The sequence below is a fragment of the Mesocricetus auratus genome, unplaced genomic scaffold (genome assembly GCF_017639785.1).
Source record: "Mesocricetus auratus isolate SY011 unplaced genomic scaffold, BCM_Maur_2.0 Super-Scaffold_100004, whole genome shotgun sequence".
NCBI classification, from domain to species: Eukaryota; Metazoa; Chordata; class Mammalia; order Rodentia; family Cricetidae; genus Mesocricetus; species Mesocricetus auratus.
Window position 1 is genome coordinate 53,506,912 of NW_024429189.1, and position 26,505 is coordinate 53,533,416.

A 26,505-nucleotide genomic window follows, 5' to 3' on the forward strand; every position below is an offset into this window, starting at 1 on the left:
ATTCACCTAGGAGACAAACTTCTATCCCTGTGTGAGGGGGTGTTTAATTTAGGCAGGAAGACCCACCCCGGATGTGATGGCATCATCCGACAGGCTGGAGTCTCAAATGAGTGAAGAGCAGAAAGTGTGTGGAGCATGTCTCTGTTTCTTGACTGAGGATGCCATGTGACTAGTCACCTTACCCTCATGCTGCCATGACTCCCCATCATGATGGAATGTACCCTCAAACGGTACCAAACCAAACCTTCCTGCTTTAAATGGCTTTCGTGTGGAATTTTTCTCAAGAGCACAAAGAATAACTAATGCATACATAATGTAACATTACATTGGAGACTACTACAACCAAGGGAAGTCTGAGTAACAATTCTTCAAATAAATATAGTCTTCTATGTATTTTGTCCCCATCATTGCCTATTTAGTCTTCTTAGCTTTTTTAGCATATAACATTGTGTAGTTAACGAGGGTCCTTCTAGGAGTTTTGGGATTTTCAGAAGTTAAGGGAGGGACTGGGAGATAGCTCATTTGCCAAAAGGCCTCAGTGTGCATGTCTGGAGACCTGAGTTCAGATCCCCAGAACACATGTAAAAGCCAGATGCAGTGGCACAGGGTCTGTAACCTTGGAAGCAGAGCCAGGAAAACCACCCCAAGTGCATAGGCCAGCTATCCCGGTGTGCGACGATGAACAAGCGGGACCCTGCCTCAAACAAGACAAAGAACAAAGTTTGTTCTCTGAACTCTGTACATGCGCGCACACACACACACACACAAACACACACACACACACACACACACGAGAGAGAGAGAGAGAGAGAGAGAGAGAGAGAGAGAGAGAGAGAGAGAGAGAGAGAGAGAGAGAGAGAAGGAGGGAGGGAGGGAGGGAGGGCGGGAGACCAAAACTGAAAGCCAAAGCAATCCATGTACTGGCCAGCAGGCCCCTCAGGTAAACAGTCCACTAGCATGCTACCAGCATTTCACAGAAGGGGACATCACAGGGAGGAGGTTAAGGACTTGGTCAAGGCCCCCGCTATTCCAAACAGACCACCCTGTGCTTCCTCACTTTTCCTTTTGCTATTTGGAATATCAACTAGATGATATTTAAAAACCGTTTTCCCCAGAAAAGCATGAAAGAACTCTGATCATTACAGTTGCTGCCCATGAATCACAGGATTTCTGGGTTTCAGAAAGAAATGCCAATTTACCATTTTGGAAAAAGAAACAATGCCAGATATTGTACTTACTTTGTGGGGAGTAAGAGCCTTAGAAAAGTCAGGCACAGGGCAGGGAATGGAGCTATCTGGGCATGAATGAGGCACATTACAGCTTCATGGATAGAGTATTTCAGGAGACCTGGGCCATCTGGGGTAACTTCTGTCCTCAGCAGATCCAAGGTGGTTGGATCCTTTTTTCCTGCCTGGAATTCACACCTCACAGCACAATTCACCAGTCAGGGATGGCCAACTCTCAGAAGTCCTCCCTAAGCTTGAACCCGATGGGGACCAGAAGAGAGACATGAGGAATTCCCTTCCAAATGTGCATTTCTGCTTGCCATGGCATCTTTGGAGCTGCCTGTGAGCTGTGCCTCTGCTCAGACAGAGAGGTTGGTTTACCTGAAGTTGTAGCCAGGGGAAACGCTGCTTTTCTCAGAAACTCCATCCAGTCGAGTGAAGGAATATTTGGGGATACACTGGTCCCAGGCCTTGTCCAGATCACATACCCAGCCAATCTTAATGCCTAGAACTCCACCCTGAAGAAAGGTCCAGATAATGAGCTCTCCCCTGTGCTCAGTCAGGCTGAGGATTTGTGATAGTGATTTCATTCCCTTCTCTACATGGGAGGTGGCAGCAGGGAGGAGAGAGAGTCGCTGGTAGGGAGGGGAGAGTCCTTAGGGGAGGAACCTGGAACCCCGAAGTCCCTGAGCCACAACACAGGAAAGAGGACGCAGCTGCAGATCGCTTTCCTGTGGTGTGGCGCTTATGAGACCAAAGGCCTCTTCTGAGGTGAGGTGGGATGATAGGAATGGGAAACTGAGGCTTGGGGAAGTAGAGGCAGGGTTTCTGGGGGAGAGGTGGCTGGGTTTCGGGGGAGGAATGGATTCAGGGATCTGCAGGTCTCGGATGCTCCCACCAGGTGGCACTGTCTTGCTGTGGCTCCTGCCCAGCATCCCAGTGGTTATCCCTGAAGTCCATGGGGGTGGGGGGGCTGAGCTTTCCAGGTAGGTGTAGGGGATCATGGAGAAGAGACAGGTTCTCACCGTGCGGGCCAGCTTGGCAAAATCTTGCCCGGCAAACTTAACCACATCCCCTACCCTCAAGATGGGGCAAAACGGGGCCTTTTCAGGGTGGAAGCGGCATGTCTTTATGTCCTTGGCTGTCAAGTTGGGCAGAAGGTTTCCCCTGGGGAGGAAAGAGGAGAGAGATGAGGCCCAGAACGAAAGGAAAGATAGTTATGCCTAAGTGTTCTCCAGTCTTCTGGATGCTTCTGGCCCTCCACACCCAGGTGGGCACATCTACTTGCACCATGTCTCAGTCACTGCCCATGCACCTCCCCTCTTTCCCTCACGCTTTCGTAACCCTCATCGCGTCCCATCTCATGGTAGGGCTATGAGTGTCTGTGGCCAGTGTCTACAAGCTACCAGGCTGGGCTCCTGGTGACCAGTCTCTCCTAATTGCTGTGTGCATCTCCATGGTGCCTGGCAGATGCTCTCCACATGCCACTAGATAGCTGCTGAATGCACGAGTCAACGTGGAGAGGGCAACTAAGACAAGAAACTACAACAACAAAACCTGCCACGTGAGGGCTGTAGGTGGGAAGAATAAAAGCGACGAACACTTCAGACTCCAACTGCAGGTGGCCTCAGTGTCCACAGCCAGGCTATGTTGTCTTCCCAGCTCCAAGCAGAACTCCTATTTGGTTGGGTTCAGGGCTCCAAGGCAGGAAATTGGCTACATGATGTTTGGGACAGGAGCTCCAGACAGATGAGTAGATGGAGAGAATGTGGGGACCTTTATGGCAGGCTGAGTGAGGGAAAAATGGAGGACTCACTTCTCGAAGTTGAAGAGAGGGAAACGGATGCTGTTCTTGATGAAAATAGTGAAGTTCTCAGCTTCCATCATGATGGGCCTGCAGGTGAAAATGGTGATTCAGCTCTCCAGAGGAGGGGAGATGGAGCTTTCCTCAGGAATATTTCTTTGTGGGTGCCTCTTCAAAGGGGACATCTTGTAGACCAACGGCCTTTGGGAGCAAGGGTGAGAGGCAGAGGCAGGGCAGGGGGGATGACGCCTTGTGATCACATTCCCACTCCAAGAAAGAACCTGAGTTGGGGACACACAAAGCCCCCCCTGCGCTTGGGGATGCTCAGAGCCTTACATCTCCACGGTGTCCACTTCGGTGGGGCACCAGCCCTGGATCTCACAGGTCCGGAGGACAGAGCTGTAGTTCACACAGCGGCCAGTGAGGATCCCTGGAGGGTGGAGCCGCATGACCGGGTGGCATCCTGCCCCTTGCCACTGCAACCCCCTCCTCACCAGGGCCCCTGGCAGGTGAGCAAGGCAAGCGAATCCGCTGCATGTGTCCTGAGCGCCCCAGGACTCTTCCTCCTCGCCTCTTAGGCTGAGATATCCCTTCTGCCTAGAATGCCCTTCACAAAGCTCCCTCCATCTTGCTAAATCTTCCTCATCTTCAGGCCACCTCCAGGAGGGCTTTGGAGCCACCACCTCTCAGGACCACCCTTGTTCCCTCCCCTGGGGCTGTCCTTTATGCTTCCTAATGCCACTTGCTACTCTACCACTGCAATACCTAGAGTGAACTCTTGGGGCAGGAACCATGCACCTCCAGAGCTCTGGCTGCTTCTGACACCCAGCAAGCCTCTTGTAACCCTGGCAGAATCCCATAGAATAGGATGGCCCCCTTTCCTGAAATAGACTACCCCCGTAGAGAATTCGCTGCCTTTTAGAGTCCCATGAAGGCTTGGAGTTGGGGGTGGGGTGGAGGAAAGGGCTGCACTCACCCCCACCCGGGAAGCGCTCAGGCCCACACTGGCTGTCAGACTCACAGCGGTACTTCTCCTCATTCTGTGGGGGACAGGGTCACAGGTGTATGAAGGGCTTTCCCTCGGCCCTGGTCAACCCATTAGTCCCCATTGCCTCCCACAAGTCCCTGTGGCTGTGGCTTCCGGTGGGTGGCAGGTCCAGTCACAGCTCCAAGGCTAGACTATGGGCCTCTAGTCACACCACATACCCTGCTCCTACCAATACGCTTCCGTGATCTGCTCCACTCACCTCTGGACAGAATCCTTGCATTTGATTTTCAGTAACGATCATCTTGGTGATGATGACGAAGACAGAGGTGCCCTTGGGAGAAGAAGGGAGAGGGGAAAAAAAAAAAAGCCCCATCCCAATCTGCAGACCAAGAAGGGATCTCTGCCCTACAGAAGAGGAAGCCCCAGTCTGCCTGTGATTTGGCCAAGGTGGCAGGGCTAGCGAGGTGCGCGGCTGGCATTCAAACCGACTTTTCTAACCACCTGGTGGCCCCTCTCGCTCTCCACGAAAGCGCAGGCATGACAGAGTCGGGGGCGGGGGAGCCCAGCTTCCTTATGGATCTGCACTTTGGAGGACAGGTTCTTGTTCCCCCAACAGTACTGCAGTGGCTGGTTCAGCATGCCTGCGCCTCTGTCCCCACTCTCCCCAGATGCAGGCATGCACATGTCCCTAGGGCAGGGCTCCATACCTGGGGTGGGGTCACATAATCTGACACGTCCATGACTCTGTTGGCATAGCGTCCGAAGCCTTTCACCTTTGTTACTACTGAGGACTCAATGGCTGTGTCCCGCACTTGGTAGGCCTTCTCGTGCAAGAAAACCCACCTGCAGGGACAGAGAAAGGGTCCACAGGCTCACAAGACAGGGGCTAGGAAAACTCTCCCTCCTGCCAACATTAGAGTCATATGGGTGTACTTGGTAGGAACATATGTTGCGGGTAGAAACCAGGATGAGTCCTGGGTTAGTTCAGTGAGTCTTTGTAGCCACCTTTGGGGAGCACTTTTGAGCTTCTTCTTCTAATTATCTTCCTATGAAAACTTAACATTCCAGCATGTGCCATGTGGTGTACATGTTTGGAGGCCATAAGTTGATATTGGTTTTATTCTTTCTGAAGCAGAGTCTTACTGTGTAGCCCTGGCTGGACTAGAACTCATTCTGTAGACCAGGCTGGTCTTGAACTCACAGAGGTGCACCTGTCTCTGTCTCTGAAGTGCCAGGATTAAAGGTGTGTGCCACTATGACATCAGATACTGAGATAGACATTCCAGCATCACCTCTATCACTGTCCACCTTATCTCTTTTGAAACAAGGTCTTATTGAACCTGGTACTCGGTGGCTGGCTAGACTGGCTGGCCAGTGAGCCCTCTATCCACCCATCTACACACACCGGCACTGGCTTACCAGTGTACACTGCCATGCCTGGCATCGTTTATTAAAAGATTGCACCGGGGACTCTAGATTTCTAGGAAAGTGCTCTATCAATATTGAGCTACAGTCCCAGCCTACTTGTGACATACAAAACATCGAGTTTTTCTTTATTTTACTCCTAAGATGGAATTTCCACCCCTTTGTGGGCCAAAAGTAACTACTGCTGATAACAACGTCCCCCCTCTGGCAGGCGCCATGGAGAGAGAAGAGACAGAAGGTCTCGGGCTGCAGACGCTGTGTGTCCCAAGCTTTATTCACGGCTGTGCCCTGTGTGCCAGGAAGACAGCAGACATTCAAGAAAGAAACGGATAAAGGTCCTTGGAGCAGGCTGCTTGGCAGTTTTCATCCGGCCAAGGGTCAGCAGGGAAATTAGGAGGAAGTGGGCGTGGGCAGTGGTTGTGCCTCTGCCTGGGAGGCCAACACTGCTGGGAAGGCGGGATGCTGATCTTATTCCTTGCACTGTGCTTCCACCTAGTGGTCATTACCTGTCTCCCCCACAGTGTTGCCATTGTGTCAGCAAGCAGCTAAGTAAGGCAAGAATCCCTTTCTTCCACTCCCACCCGCTTTTACAGACCCTCCTAGACATCCCGGGCAGCAGGGAGAGCCTTGGACTGCTGACTCTGCTCGTCTGTAAAGGACTGCCTCCTGTGTGAAAAAGCCATCACAGCCCTCAGGGGTCAAGACACTCAGTCCCTATACCTGTAGCTGGCCTGGTGGCACACTAGAAGGCCAATGCAGCCACTGTCATTATTCTGTAGGTGAGGAAATCCACCAGATGGGTTTGGGGGAATGTGCACACTCTATACAACAAATACGCTGCATTTTGTTAATCTTATCATTGTCATCACCACACTATGGCTACTGTATTGCAGTGCTGAGGATGGCACTCCAGCACTGAGGTACACTCCAGCACTGAGGTACACTCCAGCACTGAGGTACACTCCAGCACTGAGGTACACTCCAGCACTGAGGTACACTCCAGCACTGAGGTACACTCCAGCACTGAGGTACACTCCAGCACTGAGGTACACTCCAGCACTGAGGTACACTCCAGCACTGAGGTACACTCCAGCACTGAGGTACACTCCAGCACTGAGGTACACTCCAGCACTGAGGTACACTCCAGCACTGAGGTACACTCCAGCACTGAGGTACACTCCAGCACTGAGGTACACTCCAGCACTGAGGTACACTCCAGCACTGAGGTACACTCCAGCACTGAGGTACACTCCAGCACTGAGGTACACTCCAGCACTGAGGTACACTCCAGCACTGAGGTACACTCCAGCACTGAGGTACACTCCAGCACTGAGGTACACTCCAGCACTGAGGTACACTCCAGCACTGAGGTACACTCCAGCACTGGCTCAGCTTACTGGATCGCAGAAGCCAGTTTGGGAGAGAGAACTGACAGTTGGCAGAATCGAACAGCATTCTTTGGAAAGACTGGGATAATGTCATTTGCTGCCTCTACCAAAGGTTGGGAACCTGCATCGGGAGAAGATGACAGAAGGAGTCTGGGACAGTTTAGCGCAGGAAATACCTTGCTGTGGGCACCTCTGGCAGGGCAGCTGCAGAGGCAGGACTTGGGTTGGACAGGCATCAGGCCCTTAAGAGGAGGCAGTGAGTGTCCCGCCCAGGAACTCCTGTCACTGAGTTGGCCATGAACTGCTGCTTCAGAAGGTGATGGACAGCACGTGGCTGGGAAGACTGGGGAGCTTGCTCTTTCGTGTTCCGTATGCTGAGGAGGTATTTCTCTTGGGTGGATGGTGGACTGTTTGAACTTTGAGGTCCCTATACTGTTAGAAGGTTCAGAAGGAAGCAGCTTTCAGGTCACTAAGGGGATAAGGGAGGTAGAGTCACTTGTAGGATAGACACAGTCTCGCTTACAGCAAGCACAGGCTGATCTTCCGGAGGCCTCTTCGTGGTTCAGTACCACCCCACAGAGGGGCTTTACTTACTCAAGTTCTTCTCCCTTTACTTTTACAGCTCTCCCCCCCCCGTGTGTGTGTGTGTGTGTGTGTGTGTGTGTGTGTGTGTGTGTGTGTGTGTGTGTGTTGTGCTGTGTATGTAATTCCTCAAAAGTTAGCTACTTTTTAGTTAATTCTGTGGGAGTTGGTATGTGTACGCCATGGTATACATGGCGAGGTCAGAGGGTAACTTATGGGATCCAGTTCTTTTCTTCTATTCTGTGGGTCTTGGGGATTGAACACAGGTTTTCAGGCGTGGTGGAAGGTAGCTTTACACAAAGGTACACAAAGGCTTTCTTACTCGTCTATTGTCTGTCTGTCTATCTATCTATCTATCTACCTACCTACCTATCTCCTACCTATCTATATATCTATTATCTATCTGTGACAGGGTCTCTCATCTATGTATCATCTATCCATCCGTCCGTCAATCCATCCATCCATCCATCCATCCATCCATCCATCCATCCATCCATCCATCCATCCATATATTTCTCACTTTTACCTGGCACTCTCCAACTGAGCTAGACTGACTGGCCAACAAATACCAGTCTCCATTTCTTCAGCACTGGGATTAGAAGCATGTGCCACAATGCCAGGTCTTTTTCACACAAGTTGTGGGGATTGAACTTAAGTCCTTGTGCTTGCAAGGCAAGCACTGTACCCATTCAGCCCCGCCATGGTTTTAACTTTTAATTGGCAAGCAATCATTGTCTGTAGCTAAGGGGCACACTGTGAATGTTTTGGTGCATATATACATTATAGAATGAGTCTATTAAATGAATTAGCATAACCATCTCTTGTATTTACCTGCTTCTTTTTGTAGCACCATCCACTTGGATTCTGAATGCTTTCTTGCCTGAGAGAAAGAGGGTGGAGTCGCAGCTCTGCCAAATGGCTCTGAACCTGTTACCTGCTTTACTATGGCTGCCTTGTAGCAGCCGGTAAGTTGATTAATGCACCATTAAGCATTATCCACATCCTTGTAAAATGGTCCTCTGAGCACCACGCCTTTATAGAAGTCTGCAGTGCTGTTTGCTTTACCGCTCTTGCAATAGTTTCTTTCTTTCTTTCTTTCTTTTTTGAAGGGGAGGAATTTCATTAAGGTCTCATTCACTGTGTTACGTTCCAACAGAGATGAAGGCAGCATCTTGTTACAGAACCCAAGGAAGTGATCCGAAAGAGCACCATTAGCTCATGGCCTTATGCCCTCTGGAATGCTGAGGAATGAGGTCTGGGGGCCTGATTCTAGTTCAGCTAAGATGGTGGCTGCTGCTGACCACTCATCAGAGAGTAAGCCACAGCCCAAACAGATTTCTGGACCTCCAGGGTGCCTTGTCACAGGACTGTCATGCTTCTTGGTGTTGAGCTAAGGAAACGGTTCTTTGAGGTCAGTACCCTGTCCTTAACGTGAAGGCAGGCTTGTAAATGCAAAGAGCATTCAGAGTGTCTTTCATACACCAAGATATGACACTACGTTGACCCAGACCATAAAGCCTTTGTGAGACAGCTGCATCATGACCATTGTGCCATGATCAGGGAAACAAAAGGGTGTGCTGACTTGCCCAAAGTAACGTAGCTGGGAAGTGGGCTCCAAGTGGGCTCCACACAGCAGTCTGCTCTGGACCACTCCCAGCCACACCACTGTAGGGTCTCTAGCTACATCCCAGGTCAGCCCCCTGCTTCACTGACAGAAAAGCATCCCCTAACTCAGGAAGGTTTCAGGGGGAAGGGGCTTGAGGTGGAGAAACAATTAACCAGTCGCCTCTCTTCCTCCTCCTTTCTTTAAGACTCCTGTATGCCCAGTAGGGAGGAGAGGCCACTTTAGAATTCTCTCTGAGTTAACAAATGGAAGAATTTCAGTGGCCCCATGGGGCTGAGAACGTCATCAGGGTAGCTAGCAATGGGAGGTGAGGGGTTGCTTCATTTCCAGAACAGAGGGGCTGAGGCTGTCTCTAGAGGCCAGGGCTTAGGAGATGCAGCAGGACTAAGCCTCTGATTCTTGGCATTTACTCTGCTGCTCTGACTTCTTTTTTCTTCCCCTTGCATTTCTGGTTTATTATTTATAGAGCGGAAGGCGGTGGCAGCTCCTTGGCAGGTGGGATGTGCAGGAAAGAGGCCCAAGCAGCATCCCAGCACCCTCCCGTCTACCCCCAGGAGTGGAGGAGGAGGAGGCTGGGGAGTGAGCGTGAAATGCGTGCAGTCGTGTGTGTCAGAGGAGGGGGGTCTTTTGAGGAAGGTGTGAGCAGGGCAGAGGAAAAGAGCGAGGCACAGCGGGGAGTCTAGGAACAACAATAACCACCACATATAGCTTAACACTACTGAGTCACCATCTCGGGAGAAGCACTTAGCATCTCTCATCCCAGAACACCCTGACAGGAGGCACTCTTGCACCCATTTCCTAGACCTTGGGACTGAGGCGAACAGGTCTGTGTCAAGGTGGTGTCAAAGCAGGGCTGTCACACCATGTAGTCCCTTCGTCCTGAAGCTGTGGTGTAGGGAGAAAGCAGGCAACAATGGGTGTACCTAGAGGATGAGGGATCCCAACTAATCCTCCCAGCGTGTCACTTAGTGTGCTGACAAGGAACTGGGGGTGCTTCCTGGGGGTCCCAAGCATGGTATCCCCAGCTTCTGGTACACCTAGGGTGGGTGAAGGCATCTCGTGAACTGGTGAAAAGCACAGCAGGTAGCTGAGGTTGGAGACTGGATGGTTTGGTTGTGTGTTGCTGTGTGTGGATAAGATGAGAACTTGGTTCACGTTACACACTTCCTAGCTGAAGCGGTGTGTCCTGTCTTGTGGGCGGGGAAATCAGACACTGTCTCCCTGGCAGAAAATAACAAGGAAAAGATTCAGGTACCACGTAAGTGCCAACACCACAGCATTCATCAAGTATCCTTTCAAAGGACAGAGGCAGGTTGGTTCAGTGGGTAAAAGTACTTGTTGTCAAGCCTGAGGACCTGAGTTTTGTCTTTGGAGCTCACTGGTGGAAGGAGAGAACTGATGCCCCACCCCCAACCCCATTGTTCTCTTGCCTGTACTCATACCCATGCTCCACTAACCGACAAAACGAGTAACATAAATGAAAAAAAATTAAAACCCTTTCTATTGAGTCTAGGTAGTGTTATCTCTCTCCTTTAGGTTTCCCCACATTCACTTCTACTCCCTTTAACCCTTGGACACATCAGGCAGCTCAGATCTCATCACAGGGCTCTTCCTTAGTCCCAGCCACACAGAGCAGGTGAGCAGTGTCGGTAACTTCTGCCACATTCTTTACTCTCCTGGGAAAACAAAGGCTCTGGTGGGATGCCAGGTCTGACCTCTGCTTCTAGGGGTCCTTCCACACTCTAGCCTCTCCTCGAACAAACTTCTTTTCTCCTTTCCCCAGATCAAGCTCTTTCCCTCCACAGAGGAGGGTTCTCTGCCTTGGGCCTTCGTCCTTCCTTTTTCTCATCTGGTTGCTTCAACTCATCCTTTAGAACCTGGGTTGGATTTGGCACTTCCAGAAAACTCCCCTCGGTTTCTAGATGTAGCCAAGTGCCTCTACAGTGGCAGCACTTTTAGTGTTGTGCACATTTTAGACACCGTTAAAGTAGCATTTGTTTGTGGGGATCACTGGGCTAATATCCACTTCCTGCCACATTCTCTGGTGTGATGCTCATAGGATAAAGACCCTGTCTGCTCTTGTCCACTGCTCTACCCTCAGTGCACAATGCCTGGCATGAAGAGATGCTTGATGCACTTTTGTTAAATTGATCACAATGGATTCATGAAGTCACGTGGTGTTGGGCTCCTATAAACAGCCTGGGCCAGGGGGCTGGGTTGCTGAGTATGCTGATGTAACTGCAAGGCACTGTTCCATGGGGAGCTGTCAGGCTGGTAGATGGATGGGGTTGCATATGAAGACTCCAAAGAGCCTCTGATGCTCCCTTGAGCAGACTGGACGCAAGCCCCCAGCACTGGAGGATTCAATCTGATTCTGATGAGGGGCAGTCAAGGGCAGTGTAGGGTTAAGGGGTCTAGTCCAGGAGACGGCTGTCTCTGTCTTCCATCAATGTCCTGCCTGGAGCCAGGAGAACCAGGCCAGGTTAGGAATGTGCTGAAACAGCTTTTGTACTCATTTGGACCAATACTCCATCCTGTGACGATCAGCAGTTAAGGCACTGAATATATATGTGAACACAGAAGGCTTAAGAACTAACTCTAAGGCTGAGGATGTAGCTCAATTGGTACAGTGCCTACCTAATATGCACAAAGCCTTGGGTTCAACGTGCCAGCATCACACAAACTCAATGTGGCGGCCCACACCTGTAATCCCAGCACTAGGAGGATTAAGAATCCAAGGTCATTTTCACCTACGTAGCAAGTTCAAGGACAGTCTGGGATACTGTCTTAAAGAAAAAAAACAACAACAAAAAAACCAGTCAACCAAAAAGGAACCAATTTTGAGCCAAACTTTGGAGACAGGGATATGGAACATTTCTAAACATCTCTCACAAAACAACACAGGAAAGTAGTTTCAAGGCCATTTAATTCTACTTCATAGCTTGAATTCCTTCTGATGTCTTCACAAGGCTATATAGCCTCGTTATACACTGGAATGCCGAAGTCTACTGGCGTTCATAAAAGCCATGAAGCAAAAATCACTTTAAAAAACCACATCTGCCCACTGTCCACACACCAAGCTCTCCACATTACTGCAACCTTTCAGCTCCAGCCCACAGGCACACAGGATGTATTCTTTGATTTGCCTGAATTAACTCATGACCTAGTCAGTGGCTTGCTGTCTTTCATAAACAGACTCATTGTCTCAAGGAACAGCAAGCGACCACAGACCCGAAAGCCAGAAAAGAAAACCCTTGAGGTTTCTGCCTGCATTTCCTGGTGCCAACCAGTGTGTAGAAATGACCACAAGAAGGACAGACCTGTGTTTTCCTCCTAGCCATTGTTTGCTCAAGTCCCTTTGTGTGTGTGTGTGTGTGTGTGTGTGTGTGTGTGTGTGTGTGTGTGCTGGCCCCTAGCATGAGTCTTCCAGCACAGAGTCAGGTAGAGGGACAAATTTATGACTTTTAACAATGGGTAGCATTTCTACATTCTTGGGGGGGAAGAGTCCCACACTAAATCAGAGAAGGAACTTTTCTGTTTGGCAACTCTTTCCTTGGATGTCTCTATACCTATGCCTCGCTCTACCTTGAGGGGCACGTCCGTCCTTTGTCCTACTCTCCAAGAACAAGGGTGTCTTGGTTTCTTAACCTCTCACCATCTAGCCCGCGGCAGGAACAATTCCTAACTCTAAGTGAAACCCAGTGTTCTCTTTCCCTCCCCAGCCACTTCCTCTTCCACACATCAACCCATCTTCCTGGTTTCAGTGCCTCCCTCCTTCCTGTGCTCCTGTATCTCAGACTCGATTGAGGGGAATGGAAACATGTGGGGAGGGGTTTGCCTTTTTTTTTTGTCTGTTTGGGAAGGACCATATGGGTCCTCTCCTGCCCAGGGAATGCACCTATTCTTAGAGCATGTGTCTAGAATCATTTTCCAGCCCTGGGAGAGTTACTGGGTAAAATAATCCACCTGAGGATGGGACTGATTGGGAGTGGCAGAGGCCAATCCCGAGGACATGGCTCTCCCAGATCAAAGTGTTTCTCAGAGAAGCTCTGGAAGCTGCAGAGCAGTCTTGGGAGAGGGAGAGAAGGACATCAGGTAGCCCTCCCGTCCCGGGACTGAAGGGCCATGGACTCACCCCACAAAGTAGGAGATGATCAGCAGCTGGACAGCTCGGTTGATGATCCCAATGGTCCAGCTCTTCACAACCACAGACTTGGTAGTCTCGTAGGTGAAGAAGTCTGATATACAGTTCATACTGAGAGGGTGCTCCCAGCCACTCAGAAGGGCGGTAGATGGCAGCCCAAGGAGATGACCTCAGGGCAGGGAGAAAGAGATCAAGGCCTGAACTGGCCACTTAGTGGGACCTGAGGAATACAGCCAGATCCTGTAAGCCAGGCAATTGTAGTCAGTGCCTAGTCTCTCTCCTCTTGATACTCTGGCTGCCAACAGTCTAGGGCCAGGGCGGCGGACCACCTTTTTATTCGTCTTCACTCCACTCCCCTGTGATGTCACAGCAGGGGTGGGGTCTCCAATGCGGGCTCCAGATTGCCTGGGATGCAGCTGGCGAGGGCCCTCTGGGACTCATGCTTTATCTGCACTCTGTCTACTGTTTCTATTCTGTTCTCTTATGCCTGTGTGTCTACCACAGCTCATCAGCTGCGTCGTATTCTCCAAAACCCCTTGTAGGGGCCCATTCCTGAGTTAGCTGATCCACCTGAGCCTGCGTCTGCTGATTTCCACCTAACAGCACCAGAAAGGGTTCCTGTGTCTCCTGGGAGGAAGACTCACGTATTTCCTACCATCCCCTCCTCTCTGTCCTCCAGAATCTCATTGTGTTCCCTGGCTCTCAAACTTGCTATGTTGTTACGCCTCAAACTCACAGTCCTCCTGCCTCAGTCTCCCCGAGTGTTTCGATTACAGGTTTGCACCACTGCAAAGTGGAAATTCACTTACTTCTAACTGCAGTTGGCCGCAGTGGCTGAAACCATCCTTGTTGTATAGAAATTACTGAATTTTCTTTTCTACCCCCAGGTTATTCAAATCTTTGGTTAGGGTATATGCTTCTGAAAGGCTGGAACTGTTTCAACCATCTTCAACGGTTTCCTCAAATCCTAGAAATGTGCTGCATTAACAATAGGCTCTCATTACATGTCTTAAGCACAGTTTGACTTAGCTAAGTAGTGCTAGCAATAGCAGTGTTTAACCGAGTGGTTAAAGCCACGAATTCTAGATGGCAAGAATGTATTTTGACTATCTCATGTGCCGGGATTGAGTTAGCAAACCAGTGTCGTGATGGTCAGGAATGAGTTTAAATATCCTGTCTTTATGCAGGACACATGCTAGCAATTACTCTAAAGGCTGGGCCCTCATGATTATGATAAAAGGCTGATGTTACGGAATCTGAATTCTAGGCTCTAGCTTTGATGCCAATTCACCGACACCCTGAGCGAATCTTTTGTGTGTTTCACTTTTCTCATCTGTAAAATGAGGAAGGGCGAGAATAAACTCAAGCATCTCTTTCAGACCCGGCTTCAGAGTTTGCAGGATGGAAGCTGGTGCTATGTGAGGGCATCCGGCTTCTGCCAACTCAGGCTGATGTGGTTTCAAGTAAGTTCTAGCTCAAAGGTAAATCTGACACCAGCACTTGAAGTTAATGCGGCCATCTGCCAGGCTCTTCCCGAGAACCCACAAATGAGGGATATGGATGGGATGTTGGGGGTGGAAGGTGAACTCATTTCAGAAAGGGCCCGATCCACTTGCCAGGATACAGCTGGAAAGCATGCACAGTCACCGACACCCGCATTCCCTTTGCAGCTAGTGGGGGCGTCATTTTGGCCATAGCTCTGTATTTTTCTTGTTCCAAAAGACTCCTTCCCAGACTGTTTCACAGCAGAGAGGGTAATGAAGGATTCCAACGCACAAACCTGAAAGCCTGATAAAACTTCATAGTTTCTCTTCAGAATCTACGCTTTTTAGAGCGGCTTGTAACTTTCTCAAGCGAGCTCCTAGTCAAGAATCCAGCCGCACGGGATTCCACAGCAAGACCCTCGCTTCCCTAGCCCAAGGTACCGACGCTCTAGGCCACGGTCCCGTTGGTCGGCCCGGCTGGTGTCTTTCTAGCCAGGCCTTCCTCTCTATGGTCTGTGCGCGACTTCCGGTGGCGGGACGCGGGACCGCGCACGCGGGAAAAGCTTCCCCGGCGTCCCCTCCCCCGCATCCCTACCTCCTCCCCCGCGTCCCCCTGCGCCCACCGCCCGCGCTGTGCCGTCGCGAGGTTGCAGCTTGAAGAGGTGGGTGGTCGCGATCCCGGGTCTCGGGTGTGCATGGGCCCCGCTCCCCCGCGGGACGCTCGAGATGGATCGTTCCGCGTTCAAATTCGCCGGCACTGGGCGAATCCATATTAAAAGGAGGGGGAGAAACGTGGGTCGGGCGGGGGGGGGGGCTCGGGGTGGTGGGATCGCTGGGATCGCGACACTACCCTCAGCGAGTTGAGGTGCGCTCTCTGAGCTGGTCCCGGGGTTCCGCCGATTGTTGCCTTTGGCTGTAGATGGAACGTCCCGAGAGGGTGTCGGGTTAGGGTGTAAGCGCCGCTACAGGCCTGGTTCTGCATCTAGGGTCCTGGGCCTTGGCCTCAGGAACGCTGCAGAGCTGGGTCTGTAAGGTCCTCAAAGCAGTGGAGAGCTTGAGACAATCCAGTCCAGGCACAGCTATCCATGGGTGAGCGGAGTAAGGTGGCGTCTTTACTTGTTTTATCAATCTCCTTCCCGAATTCAGATTCCCACCCAGCTGAACATCTACACACCTCACCAGGAATTGGGACCCAGCTCCCAAAAAAGGGTGGTTCGTTCTCTTCTGGTGCAGCCTAGGGCTCTGTGCTCAGGCCACCAGGACAGGTGAATATGGCAGAGACACTGGAGTTCAACGACATCTTCCAGGAGGTGAAAGGGTCCATGGTGAGAATGGCTTGGTCTTTTAATAAAGGCAGAAATTGGGAAGAGTTCGTGTCCATTAAGAAAAGCTTAACCCTGGCTGCTGTTCTGGAAATAGGGTTTCCAGTGTTTCCCCAAGCAAAAGTAGCGGCAGAGTCTCAAGAGTTGTGATCTTGAGTTTGAAGAGGTTGCACGTGCATATCTATCCTAAACCCCAGTGTTAAAAACCAGGAAACGGGGGCCCTTACAGGGTCTGGATACCAGAGCCACGCTTGCAGGCCCCTTGTGTCTTTTGACTTGATCTCACTGCTTGACCTGTTGCTTTCCCATTGATAATCTGGCTGTCCCGCAACAGCACCACACAGGCAAGGGGTAAAGTGAGTCTGCTACTCAGTGACCTGTTCTGAATCTGGCTCTGTATTTTGGGCAGAATGATGGGAGGCTACGATTGAGTCGCCAGGGCATCATCTTTAAGAACAGCAAGACCGGCAAAGTGGACAATATCCAGGCTGGGGAGTTGACAGAAGGCATCTGGCGCCGGGTAGCGCTGGGCCACGGACTTAAACTGCTCACAAAGAATGGCCATGTCTACAAGTATGATGGCTTCCGAGAATCGGTGAGAGATCTTGTTGCCATGACTCTCTCCTTTTGTAACTGCCCTGCCTTGTTTATTTTTAATCTTCTACAGACAGTTGGTGTTCTGATAATCATGTCATTGCTTGTTTGGACTCCTCAGAGCAGGGCTACTGGAGACTGTTAAACAAAAAACTACTGTTTTCAGTGCACATGTCTTGTGAATTTCTTTGTACCCGTACTCCAAGTTTTTTCACATCTTATTTTAGATAGTGGTTTCTACTTGCTCCTTCTGTCCTAGTTCAGAATCTTAACTTGCTTCAGAATCTTAGCTCTGGGATTTTGTTTTTCCATTTCAAACTGTTTGAGTTACTTGGTTTTAATATCCAGTTTCATCAAAAGAGCACCTACACAGAGTTTAAAAAGTCAGCAAGGTGATTCATACATCTGGGAATGGAAGTTCCTTTACTCCTCTCCTAGCCTGGGTTTTTTTTTGGGGGGTGATGGTATGAAAAGATAGTTTTATTTATTTATTTTGTTTTTTGTTTTTTTTGAGACGGGGGTTTCTCTGTATTGTTTTGGAGGCTGTCCTGAAACTTTCTCTGTAGACCAGGCTGGCCTCGAACTCACAGAGATCCGCTTGCCTCTGCCTCCCGAGTGCTGGGATTAAAGGCACGTGCCACCAACACTGGCAGAAAACAAGAACTTTTAACCACAAAGTCATCATGTCACTAGCACCGATTTAAGTAGCCAGGCAGTGGTAGCTCATGCTTTAATCTCAGCACGCTGGAGGCAGATCTCTGTGAGTTCAAGGCCTGCCTGATCTAAAAAGCAAGTTCTAAGATAGCCAGGGCTGTTACACAGAGAAGCCCTGCCTCCAAAAACAAACAAAAAAGACTAAGGACATCTGTGAGAGTGTGGCTGAGGGCATCTGGGTCCCAGAAACAGCCTCTGGTAGCAAAGTAAAATTGTTTTTAAACAGTTTTTGAATTGACATGCTTAGTTAACTATGGTTTCTGATAAAGGATACATTGCTGAACTTTTTTCTGAACTAGAAAATAGGACTTTTAAGTTGTATTAAGGTCTAGAGGGTTTACTGGTGTTGTCCTTACAATTTACAGGAGTTTGAGAAACTCTCTGATTTCTTCAAAACTCACTATCGCCTTGAGCTAATGGAGAAGGATCTGTGTGTGAAGGGCTGGAACTGGGGGACAGTGAAGTTTGGTGGTGAGTGAGGAAGATTGAGGTTTGGGGAGAAGGTGGGATGAAGGTCTTCAAATGGTACCTTCCTTAACTCTGCTCTAGTTTCTGATTCCCAGTTTGTGTGTTTAGCATGTATCAGGCACTGTGCCTGGTCGTGGTACAGTGTGAACAAAGTTCCTGTGGTCCTCCCTCCTCCTGGAACTTGGGGCTGGTGGGAATGCTCCTGCAGACTCAGGGAGGAGTTTGTGGCTTGAATAACCCTTTCCTCACAGGACAGCTGCTTTCTTTTGACATTGGTGATCAGCCAGTCTTTGAGATACCCCTAAGCAATGTGTCCCAGTGTACAACAGGCAAGAATGAGGTGACCCTGGAATTCCACCAGAATGATGATGCTGAAGTGTCTCTCATGGAGGTGCGCTTCTATGTCCCTCCCACCCAGGAAGATGGTGTGGACCCTGTAGAGGTGAGGCTTCTGCTGGCTGGGCTGCTAGATATTGCTGAGTAGGCTTTGGCTGGCTGGCCTGGAAGCCGAGGTTCACTGTGATTACCCATGTGTGGTTGCAGGCCTTTGCCCAGAATGTTTTGTCAAAGGCAGATGTGATCCAGGCCACTGGAGATGCCATCTGCATCTTCCGGGAGCTGCAGTGTTTGACTCCTCGTGGTCGTTACGATATCCGGATCTACCCTACCTTTCTACACCTGCATGGCAAGACCTTTGACTACAAGATCCCCTATACTACAGTTCTCCGTCTCTTTCTGCTGCCCCACAAGGATCAGAGACAGATGTTCTTTGTGGTGAGCAAGACTGCTGGGGTGCTTCAGTAGATAGAATTCTGTATTGTATAGTTACCTGGGTCTCAACAGCCTTGCCCACTGTCCTTACCAGATCAGCCTGGATCCCCCCATCAAGCAGGGCCAAACCCGTTACCACTTCCTGATCCTCCTCTTCTCCAAGGATGAGGATATTTCCTTGACTCTCAACATGAGTGAGTAAGTATCTCCCTGGACCTGTTTCTTGCCGCTGTCCAGGCAGGGAGTAGGCCTGCCACTGGACCTTGTCTCGCCTTGTTCGTAGGGAAGAAGTGGAGAAACGCTTTGAGGGGCGGCTTACCAAGAACATGTCAGGATCCCTCTACGAGATGGTCAGCCGGGTCATGAAAGCACTTGTAAACCGTAAAATCACAGTCCCGGGCAACTTCCAAGGGTGAGAATGTGGGTTGAAGTCCTGCCGCTGAGGATGGGGGTGGCGTGGGTGGGAAGTGTCCTGTCGCCTTAGTAATGAGCCCTTTGCTGTGATGGGTACCCTCTAATAGAAGCGTGGGTGCACTTGTTATAATTGTCAGTACCTCTGTCAAAGCTACGTGGTGGGAGTGACTTCTGAGGGTCTGGGCGTTTGTGTTGCTACCACCACATGTGCCCTGTGTCTCTGCTGTGGTCAGTGCTGACCAGACTCCCCGAACCCTCCATCAGGCACTCCGGGGCCCAGTGTATCACTTGCTCCTATAAGGCCAGCTCGGGACTCCTGTACCCACTGGAGCGGGGCTTCATCTATGTGCACAAGCCCCCTGTGCACATCCGCTTTGATGAGATCTCTTTTGTCAACTTTGCCCGAGGCACCACAACCACTCGTTCCTTCGACTTTGAAATTGAGACCAAGCAGGGCACTCAGTATACCTTCAGCAGCATCGAGAGGTAAGAACTTCCTCTGGAGGTAAGAACTTCCTCTGGTTACCTCCTGGTTGTCCTGACCTTGATCCCACCTCTACTGGGAAGCTTAGCCTGGCCTCGGGTCCTTTCTGGATCCATGGTTGGACTTTCCTAGCTGAGTTGAATTTTCTTTCATTTTTTTCTGAGCTCTGATCTTTCCAGTACTCAGACTTTAGAAATGTATCTGTCTTTTGTTTTCTGTCCTTACATACGTTATTTTTTCTTTTATGAAAGCTGTGTGCATTGGTTCTGACTTATTCTCCTCTACTCCCCCCATGGTGGAAATATTATCTCTTTCTTTCCTGGAATGAGCTTTGTGTCCAGGAACACAGCAGCTAATGTTTACTGAATATACTCAGCTGTGAGCTAAACATCTTACAAACATCTTTGTGTTTAATCCTTGTAACAAGCTAGGCGTTGGTGGCGCATGCCTTTAATCCCAGCACGCGGGAGGCAGAGGCAGGTGGATCTCTGAGTTCGAGACCAGCCTGGTCTACCGAGAGAGTTCCAGGACAGCCTCCAAAACAATACAGAGAAACCCTGTCTCGAAAAAAGCAAAACAAAACAACAAACAAATCCTCATAACAGCCCAGCAAATGGTGAAATGCAGACCAGTAAAAAGATGAAAATCTCCCTTCCCATAATGCCTTGCCCTGGGCCTATTTGGTGATTAGCTAGTTATACCCCTGTCGGTCTTTTCTGCCCCATAACTCTTCAGGGCTGTGTCTAACCTACTGATGTCCTGGGTAGTGTAGCCATGAGCTCCAGTTCCACCCAGCCTGTCAGTATCAGAACATCATTTAGTCTACCTGAGTTGGTTCTAACCATCTGGTAACAATGTTTGTCTCCCCTCACAGAGAGGAGTATGGAAAGCTGTTTGATTTTGTCAATGCAAAAAAACTCAACATCAAAAACAGAGGATTGAAAGAGGTATCTGTGGGAAGGATATGCCCCTCTCGTCTTCTTTCTGTAGAGGAGAAAGGAGCGGAGACTTGGTGGCTTCTTTTTCACTCTTTCTCTTCTTTTCTTACCCTTATAGAAAAAGGAGGTGCGTGTGGCTCCTTCCCCTTCCTGAGCAGGTTCTCTCTGCATGGCCTTAGATCAGTCTATGCAGCCTCTTAGGAGCCCTTGTGGGGCCAGGAAAGGGAGGGGCTTGGATTAACTCAGTCTAGTAGGCCCTGCATGTTGGCTGTGTGGACATTCCTGCTCAGGGGCTCCTGGGAACTGCTGGTCTGATTTCACAGATGTGGGGAAATGCTTTTGAGTGCTGAGGAGTTCTGGCTTGACCAGGATGTCTGACACTCATCTTTTCCTTGGCTAGGGCATGAACCCAAGCTATGATGATTATGCTGACTCTGATGAAGACCAGCATGATGCCTATTTGGAGAGGATGAAGGAGGAGGGCAAGATCCGGGAGGAGAATGCCAATGACAGCAGTGATGACTCAGGAGAAGAAACCGGTGGGCTAGCCTCTGTGCTGGGGCCTGGAGCAGTCAGGCTGTACCCTGTGGTCTAGGCTGGGTGTCTGGGTAAGGGATGGGACTTCCTCGAGAGTAGAAGTTGATGCCGTCTGTGTTCTTTCTTAGATGAGTCCTTCAACCCTGGTGAAGAGGAAGACGATGTGGCAGAGGAGTGAGTTTTGATTGGACCTCACAGGGATAAGATTGTGACCTATAAATTTAAGGGTTTCTGAGTATCATGTCCCAGTCTTAGCCAGTGATCCAGGATGGAAACATGACCTCCAGTGAAGTGAGACATGAAAGTATTTGTCAAGAGTGTCAAGGAATTTATTAGTGCATAGCATGCTTGAAAACTAGAGAAATGAGCCGGGTGGTGGTGGCGCACCCCTTTAATCCAGCACTCAGGAGACAAAGAGGGAGGCAGATCTCTGTGAGTTCAAGGCCAGCTTGGTCTACAAAGCCAGTTCCATGACAGGCTCCAAAGCTTCACAGAGGGAACCCTGACTTGAAAAACCAAAACCAAAACCAACACAAAAAACCCCAGAGAAATGGAAAGAGAATGGGAATGAGAGCTAGTGCTTTTGCATGCTGGCAGTCCTCACTTGCCAGTGACAGTATAACAGTAATACCGTTGTGCTATATCAATCAGTCAAGACTCCTGGTTCTCCTCCTCGAGAGTGAGAAGGCTAACCCTGGTCCACAGGGTTAAGTGTGTGTTTTGCTTTTGTTTCTGTGATTGGAGAGTACAGGAATGTAGTTGACCGTAGGCACTATTGGATCTTGGTGCTCAGAAGCTGTGAGGAATCTTGCTTCTGATTTTACTATTCTTAGCTTGCTTTATGTCCCTCAAAGGTCTAGGCAGGCTTAATGTGGATAGCTGAACACCCAGAAGTACCTCTTGGTGAACAGCAGTGGATAGTGTTGTCTCTGGTCAATTGCCCTCTTGAGCTTGAGGTAGTATGTTCCGGGCTCTAATGGGCCCTGCGGTCGGAATGAGCCCCTTTCCTACAGAAAACTGGGACTGTTGATGCGGAAAGATGGGGCAGCAAAATCAAAACCTTACTGTGACAGTCCTTCAGAAGCCCACTAGTTGTGCTTGCAAAGGTTAGGGCACAGATGCTTCTGGCGTGCCTCGGGAGCCTTTCAGCAGTAGGCAGGTGCCGGCAGCTGTGTGTTCAGAGGAGATGCGCTTCATTGGACAGGAGAGTCAGGCACAGGGACTGGCTTCAGTGGAAGCTTAGGTTCCCCCTTTCAGGCTCTCTTTAGCAGTAAAGATTGTAGTATAAGCTAAGGTGTTTAAGCAAAAGGAGTGGTGAAGAAGACTTGGTATGCTGTAGGCCAGCAGGAGACAGTGTCGTGTACTGGAGGGCAGGAGTGGAGTAGAACCTACCTGTCTTAGAGCAGAAGAGCCCACTGAAACTCTGGTTTTTTGATTGCTTGAATCAACAAATATTTACTTGAATCAACAAATAACCCTTTGAGGTGGCTGGGACTGGAGAATGGATATGAAGTCATTTTAGTGAAAGGCAGGAAGCTGGGTGGCAATTAGTGGTGGAGCCTGTCCTTGGTTATTCCCTTGGTCCCTTCTGGGCAGATGTCTAGATTCCTTTTACTTCTTTCTCAAGACTTCTGGCATGGCAGTGGCGGCACACGCTTTTAATCACAGCATTTGGAGGCAGAGGCAAGCAGATCTCTGAGTTCGAGGCCAGGCTGGTCTACAGAGGGAGTTCCAGGACAGCCAGGCCTACACAGAGAAACCCTGTCTCAAAATGAAGGAAAAGATCTGTATCCTGCCTTCCTTTGCTGAGTCTAAGCCTTACTCTGGCAGGTTTGACAGCAACGCCTCTGCCAGCTCCTCCAGTAATGAGGGGGACAGTGACCGAGAGGAGAAGAAGCGGAAGCAGCTCAAAAGGGCCAAGATGGCCAAGGATCGCAAGAGCCGCAAGAAGTCTTCAGAGGTACAGGCTCACCTAGACTGGGGGAGTGAGTGAGTGTGTGTCTCCATTTTCTGTTTCCTTTCTCCCGTCCACTCCCAACAGTCCTGTTGGTTGTGCGCCTTTGTAGGCGAGTGTGGCTTTAGTAGATTTCTTCTAGGTTTTCTTATTGGTCCTGAGATACTCTTGTTTCTAGAAGATCTGGGTTTTTTGTTTGTCTAATTTTAATATTTTTAACAATTTTTAAAACATTCAATGTACAGTGATTTTATTCATACCCCCTTTCCCTCTGTTCCCCTCCTTCAACTTCTGAACTAGTCCATCTCTTACTTTCATGTGTGGTCTTTTTGCTTTGTATCTGGTGAGTTTAGTTAGGATTACTTGTGTAGCATGTGTAAGACCTTACCAGTGACTGCACCGCTGAAGCAAATGACTCGTCTTCCCCTAGCAACTGCATGTTAACTGCACGTAGCTCCTTAGGAAGGGTGAGCCCTCGTGGATGCCTCTCCCATCTGTGATAGAATATCAGAACCCAATCTTTGTTGGCCTTGGGCAAGTATCCATTGGTGTCGATAGGCACAGCAGCCATGTTGTGTCTGGTGGCAGTTTCAGAGCAGTCCTCCCGTTTCCCAGGCTCTTGCGTTCTTCCAGCCCACCTCGTTAGCTGTATTCTCTCGGCCTTGGTGATAGAGATGCTCCATTTAGGACGGAGCACTCAGTTGTCACGTGCTCTCAGTACCATGGCAGATGTGAGTCTCTGCATGTGAATTAGGGGACACCCTGCCTCTGCCCAGGGTATTTCTTGGGAAAGGAGGAAGTGGCCACTCCTGCCCTTAGAGCTGTTCTCCCTGCATCTCCTCCCTCCCCAGATGGTTTCCTTGGGGAAACTTGGGATGGTTGGGAGAAGTGGATGGCTGATGGCATTTGGTTTCTTTCTCATGTAGGCGAAGAAGGGTAAAGATCCAAATGCCCCTAAGAGGCCGATGTCTGCATACATGTTGTGGCTTAATGCCAGCAGAGAGAAGATCAAGTCAGACCATCCTGGCATCAGCATTACAGATCTTTCCAAGAAGGCCGGCGAAATCTGGAAGGGAATGTCCAAAGAGAAGAAAGAGGTGAGTAACAGTGGAAGGAGCAGAGGTGAGAAGGGCTGTGCGGGGGCCGGGTGTGGCGCGTCCATCTGTAGATAGACATTTGCTTGCGTCCGTCTAAAGGACTGTTTGTGACAGGAGTGGGACCGCAAGGCGGAGGACGCCAGGAGGGAGTATGAGAAAGCCATGAAAGAGTATGAAGGAGGAAGAGGGGAGTCTTCCAAAAGGTGAGTGTTAGGAGCAAAGTGGTTTGTTTTTCCAGGTTAGAATTGAGAGTAGTGGCACATGTTTTCGACAGCAGTGGAATAGTACTTATGCCATTGCCGAGATTAGGTGTTGTATGGAGTTAGGAGATAAATATGGCCCATTTTCCCCTATCAGTTTTATATTTGAATAAATAATGGGAGGGTTTAGAAACAGTATTTTGTGAAGCTTAATTCAAAATCCATATGAACTTTTTTTTTTTTTTGGTTTTATGAGACAGGGTTTCTCTGTATTATTTTGGAGGCTGTCGGTCCAGCCTAGCCTTGAACTCACAGAGATCCGCCTGCCTCTGCCTCCCGAGTGCTGGGATTAAAGGCGTGTGCCACCAACGCCCGTCTTTTCAATCTTTTTTTTTTTTTTTTTTTGGTTTTATGAGACAGGGTTTCTCTGTAGGAGGCTGTCGGTCCAGCCTAGCCTTGAACTCACAGAAATCCGCCTGCCTCTGCCTCCCGAGTGCTGGGATTAAAGGCGTGCGCCACCACTGCCCGGCGCAAAATCCATATGAACTTTTTACAAAACAAAAGTGTCAGATAAGTTTTGCGTAAGTTGTTTCAGACCATGACCTGGCATTTCCGGGCACTCATGTATGATCCTCTCCTTTGGTGCACTTTGGCTGACAGAGCTGACATTACATTTGCCAGGGTGAGAATAATGTGGTCAGTACTGGGAAAAGTCCTCATTAAAGCCAGGAGAAATGTGACCTGCCTGATAATCTGGGAAGACTAATGGCCTGCTTCTTTTCCATTTTCCTAATCTAGGGACAAGTCTAAGAAGAAAAAGAAAGTAAAAGCAAAGATGGAAAAGAAATCCACTCCCTCTAGGGGCTCATCATCCAAGTCTTCATCAAGGCAGCTAAGTGAGAGCTTCAAGAGCAAAGAATTTGTGTCCAGTGATGAGAGCTCTTCTGGAGAGAACAAGAGCAAAAAGAAGAGGAGGCGGAGCGAGGTGGGACAGGGATGTGGCGGTCCAGGGGCGTATGAGTCTGGGGTGGGCAAGATGGGGCTTGTGGTTGGTCTATAAAAGTAATAAGTTAGGGTGGACAGGTGCATTTCTGAGGTTGTGATGAGCCCAGTTGTAGGAGGAACTGGGCATCAGGGACCCTTCACCAAAAAGTGTCTGGGACATTACATCTTTACCTAAGAGAGAAACCTCTGGTTTTTCAGGACTCTGAAGAAGAGGAACTAGCCAGTACTCCTCCAAGCTCAGAGGACTCTGCCTCAGGATCTGATGAGTAGAGGAAGAACACTCTTGTCCTTGCCCCGTCACATCTCCAGGCTTTCTACATCATCCTTGGACTCGGTGCCATCTGAGTAACTGCTCCTGGTGGCTTCCACTTCGCTGAGGCAGGCATCAAGGGAAACATCTACTCTCAGCTGCTTTGCCAGGGTGGCTCCTTGTAACCTGGGGAAAGACTGGGTAGGAGTGCGATCTGCCTGCTCACAGTGCGTTGAAGGATCCAAGTCCTCGGCTGCCTTGCCTGACTGTAGGGTCAAAGCTGCTTCCTGTCTTGTTCAAGTGGCTGCATCAGGGGTCTTGTGAAGTCAGGCCTGTAGCTCCTAATAGGGGCCTATTTCTACTTTTATTTTGTATTTCTGGTCTGTGAAGTCAATTTAATAAATGGGACTGACTTTGGAAACGATGTCCTCATGTCTCCTTTCCCACTTCCTGTGTGATGTTTACCTTTCTATCCGGATTTGGCAGGGCCCTCCTACCCAACTGGGAAGCAAGTCTCTAGGCACATCCTGTCCTTCCTGGCTGAACAAGCATTGGTTTTCATCCTTGTCTGTGGACCAATGCCACCTGAGAGTCAAGAAATGAGTGCTGATCTGATTAGGAAGCCTCTCAGAGTTCTACTCCATTAGGCAAGGGGAGGGGGGTCAGAGGGGGCGGGGTCCTCAGCTCCATCCTTAATCACTTTAGGAGACAAGGGGCTTATAAGGCTTGAGATAATGGAATGAGGATCGACTTTCTAGTGTAGGGAGTGGAAACTTGAGTCAGGAGGATGAGGTGTGTGTGTGTGAAGGGAGGGCTACAAAATTTTATGTTTGGGAAGTCTAAGAGAGATCGTAAACAGATAACATGAGGGAAAAAACGACTTTGCTTCCTACTGTGGCTCTCAATCTGAATTTACACAAGAGGGGTGGCCACCTCGCTTGTGCTCCCAGAAAGACTCAGGTGTAACAGGAAGCCTGTTCAGTCCGCCAACGGTTCCCTTCGTGCTGCCCGCGCTCTATGGTGTTGTAATCAGTGTAGGCTTAGGGAAAGCAGTCCAGAGCGGTTTCCTCTCTAGGCAGTCATCTCGGTGGC

General features: G+C 49.7%; 2 protein-coding genes across 4 annotated transcripts in view; one reads left to right on the forward strand and one right to left on the reverse strand.

Moving 5' to 3' along the window:
• P2rx3 (purinergic receptor P2X 3) overlaps positions 1-15,194 on the reverse strand; it is a 39,158-nt gene extending 23,964 nt beyond the window's left edge. The window contains exons 1-9 of one of the 3 annotated variants that reach the window (XM_040745725.1): positions 13,173-13,296; positions 7,008-7,300; positions 4,726-4,861; positions 4,278-4,349; positions 4,007-4,070; positions 3,367-3,460; positions 3,043-3,120; positions 2,252-2,393; positions 1,608-1,744 (exon numbers count right to left, since the gene is read on the reverse strand). In XM_040745725.1, coding sequence (XP_040601659.1) covers positions 1,608-1,744; positions 2,252-2,393; positions 3,043-3,120; positions 3,367-3,460; positions 4,007-4,070; positions 4,278-4,349; positions 4,726-4,758 — 620 coding nt within the window. In that variant the 5' untranslated portion in view covers positions 4,759-4,861; positions 7,008-7,300; positions 13,173-13,296. Of the gene's footprint in view, positions 1-1,607; positions 1,745-2,251; positions 2,394-3,042; positions 3,121-3,366; positions 3,461-4,006; positions 4,071-4,277; positions 4,350-4,725; positions 4,862-7,007; positions 7,301-13,172 lie in introns of all 3 variants that reach the window. The other 2 variants (XM_040745724.1, XM_005065079.3) reach the window with 2 other exon arrangements.
• Ssrp1 (structure specific recognition protein 1) lies at positions 15,172-25,834 on the forward strand. Its single transcript, XM_005065078.4, has 17 exons — positions 15,172-15,327; positions 15,812-15,990; positions 16,397-16,582; positions 17,661-17,766; positions 18,015-18,205; positions 18,307-18,537; positions 18,629-18,732; positions 18,818-18,946; positions 19,213-19,434; positions 20,307-20,379; positions 20,771-20,909; positions 21,036-21,081; positions 22,738-22,867; positions 23,788-23,958; positions 24,073-24,161; positions 24,957-25,143; positions 25,362-25,834. Exons 2-17 carry the CDS (start codon positions 15,937-15,939, stop codon positions 25,431-25,433), a joined length of 2,130 nt encoding a protein of 709 aa, XP_005065135.1. The 5' UTR covers positions 15,172-15,327; positions 15,812-15,936; the 3' UTR covers positions 25,434-25,834.
• Positions 25,835-26,505: the final 671 nt, after the last annotated feature.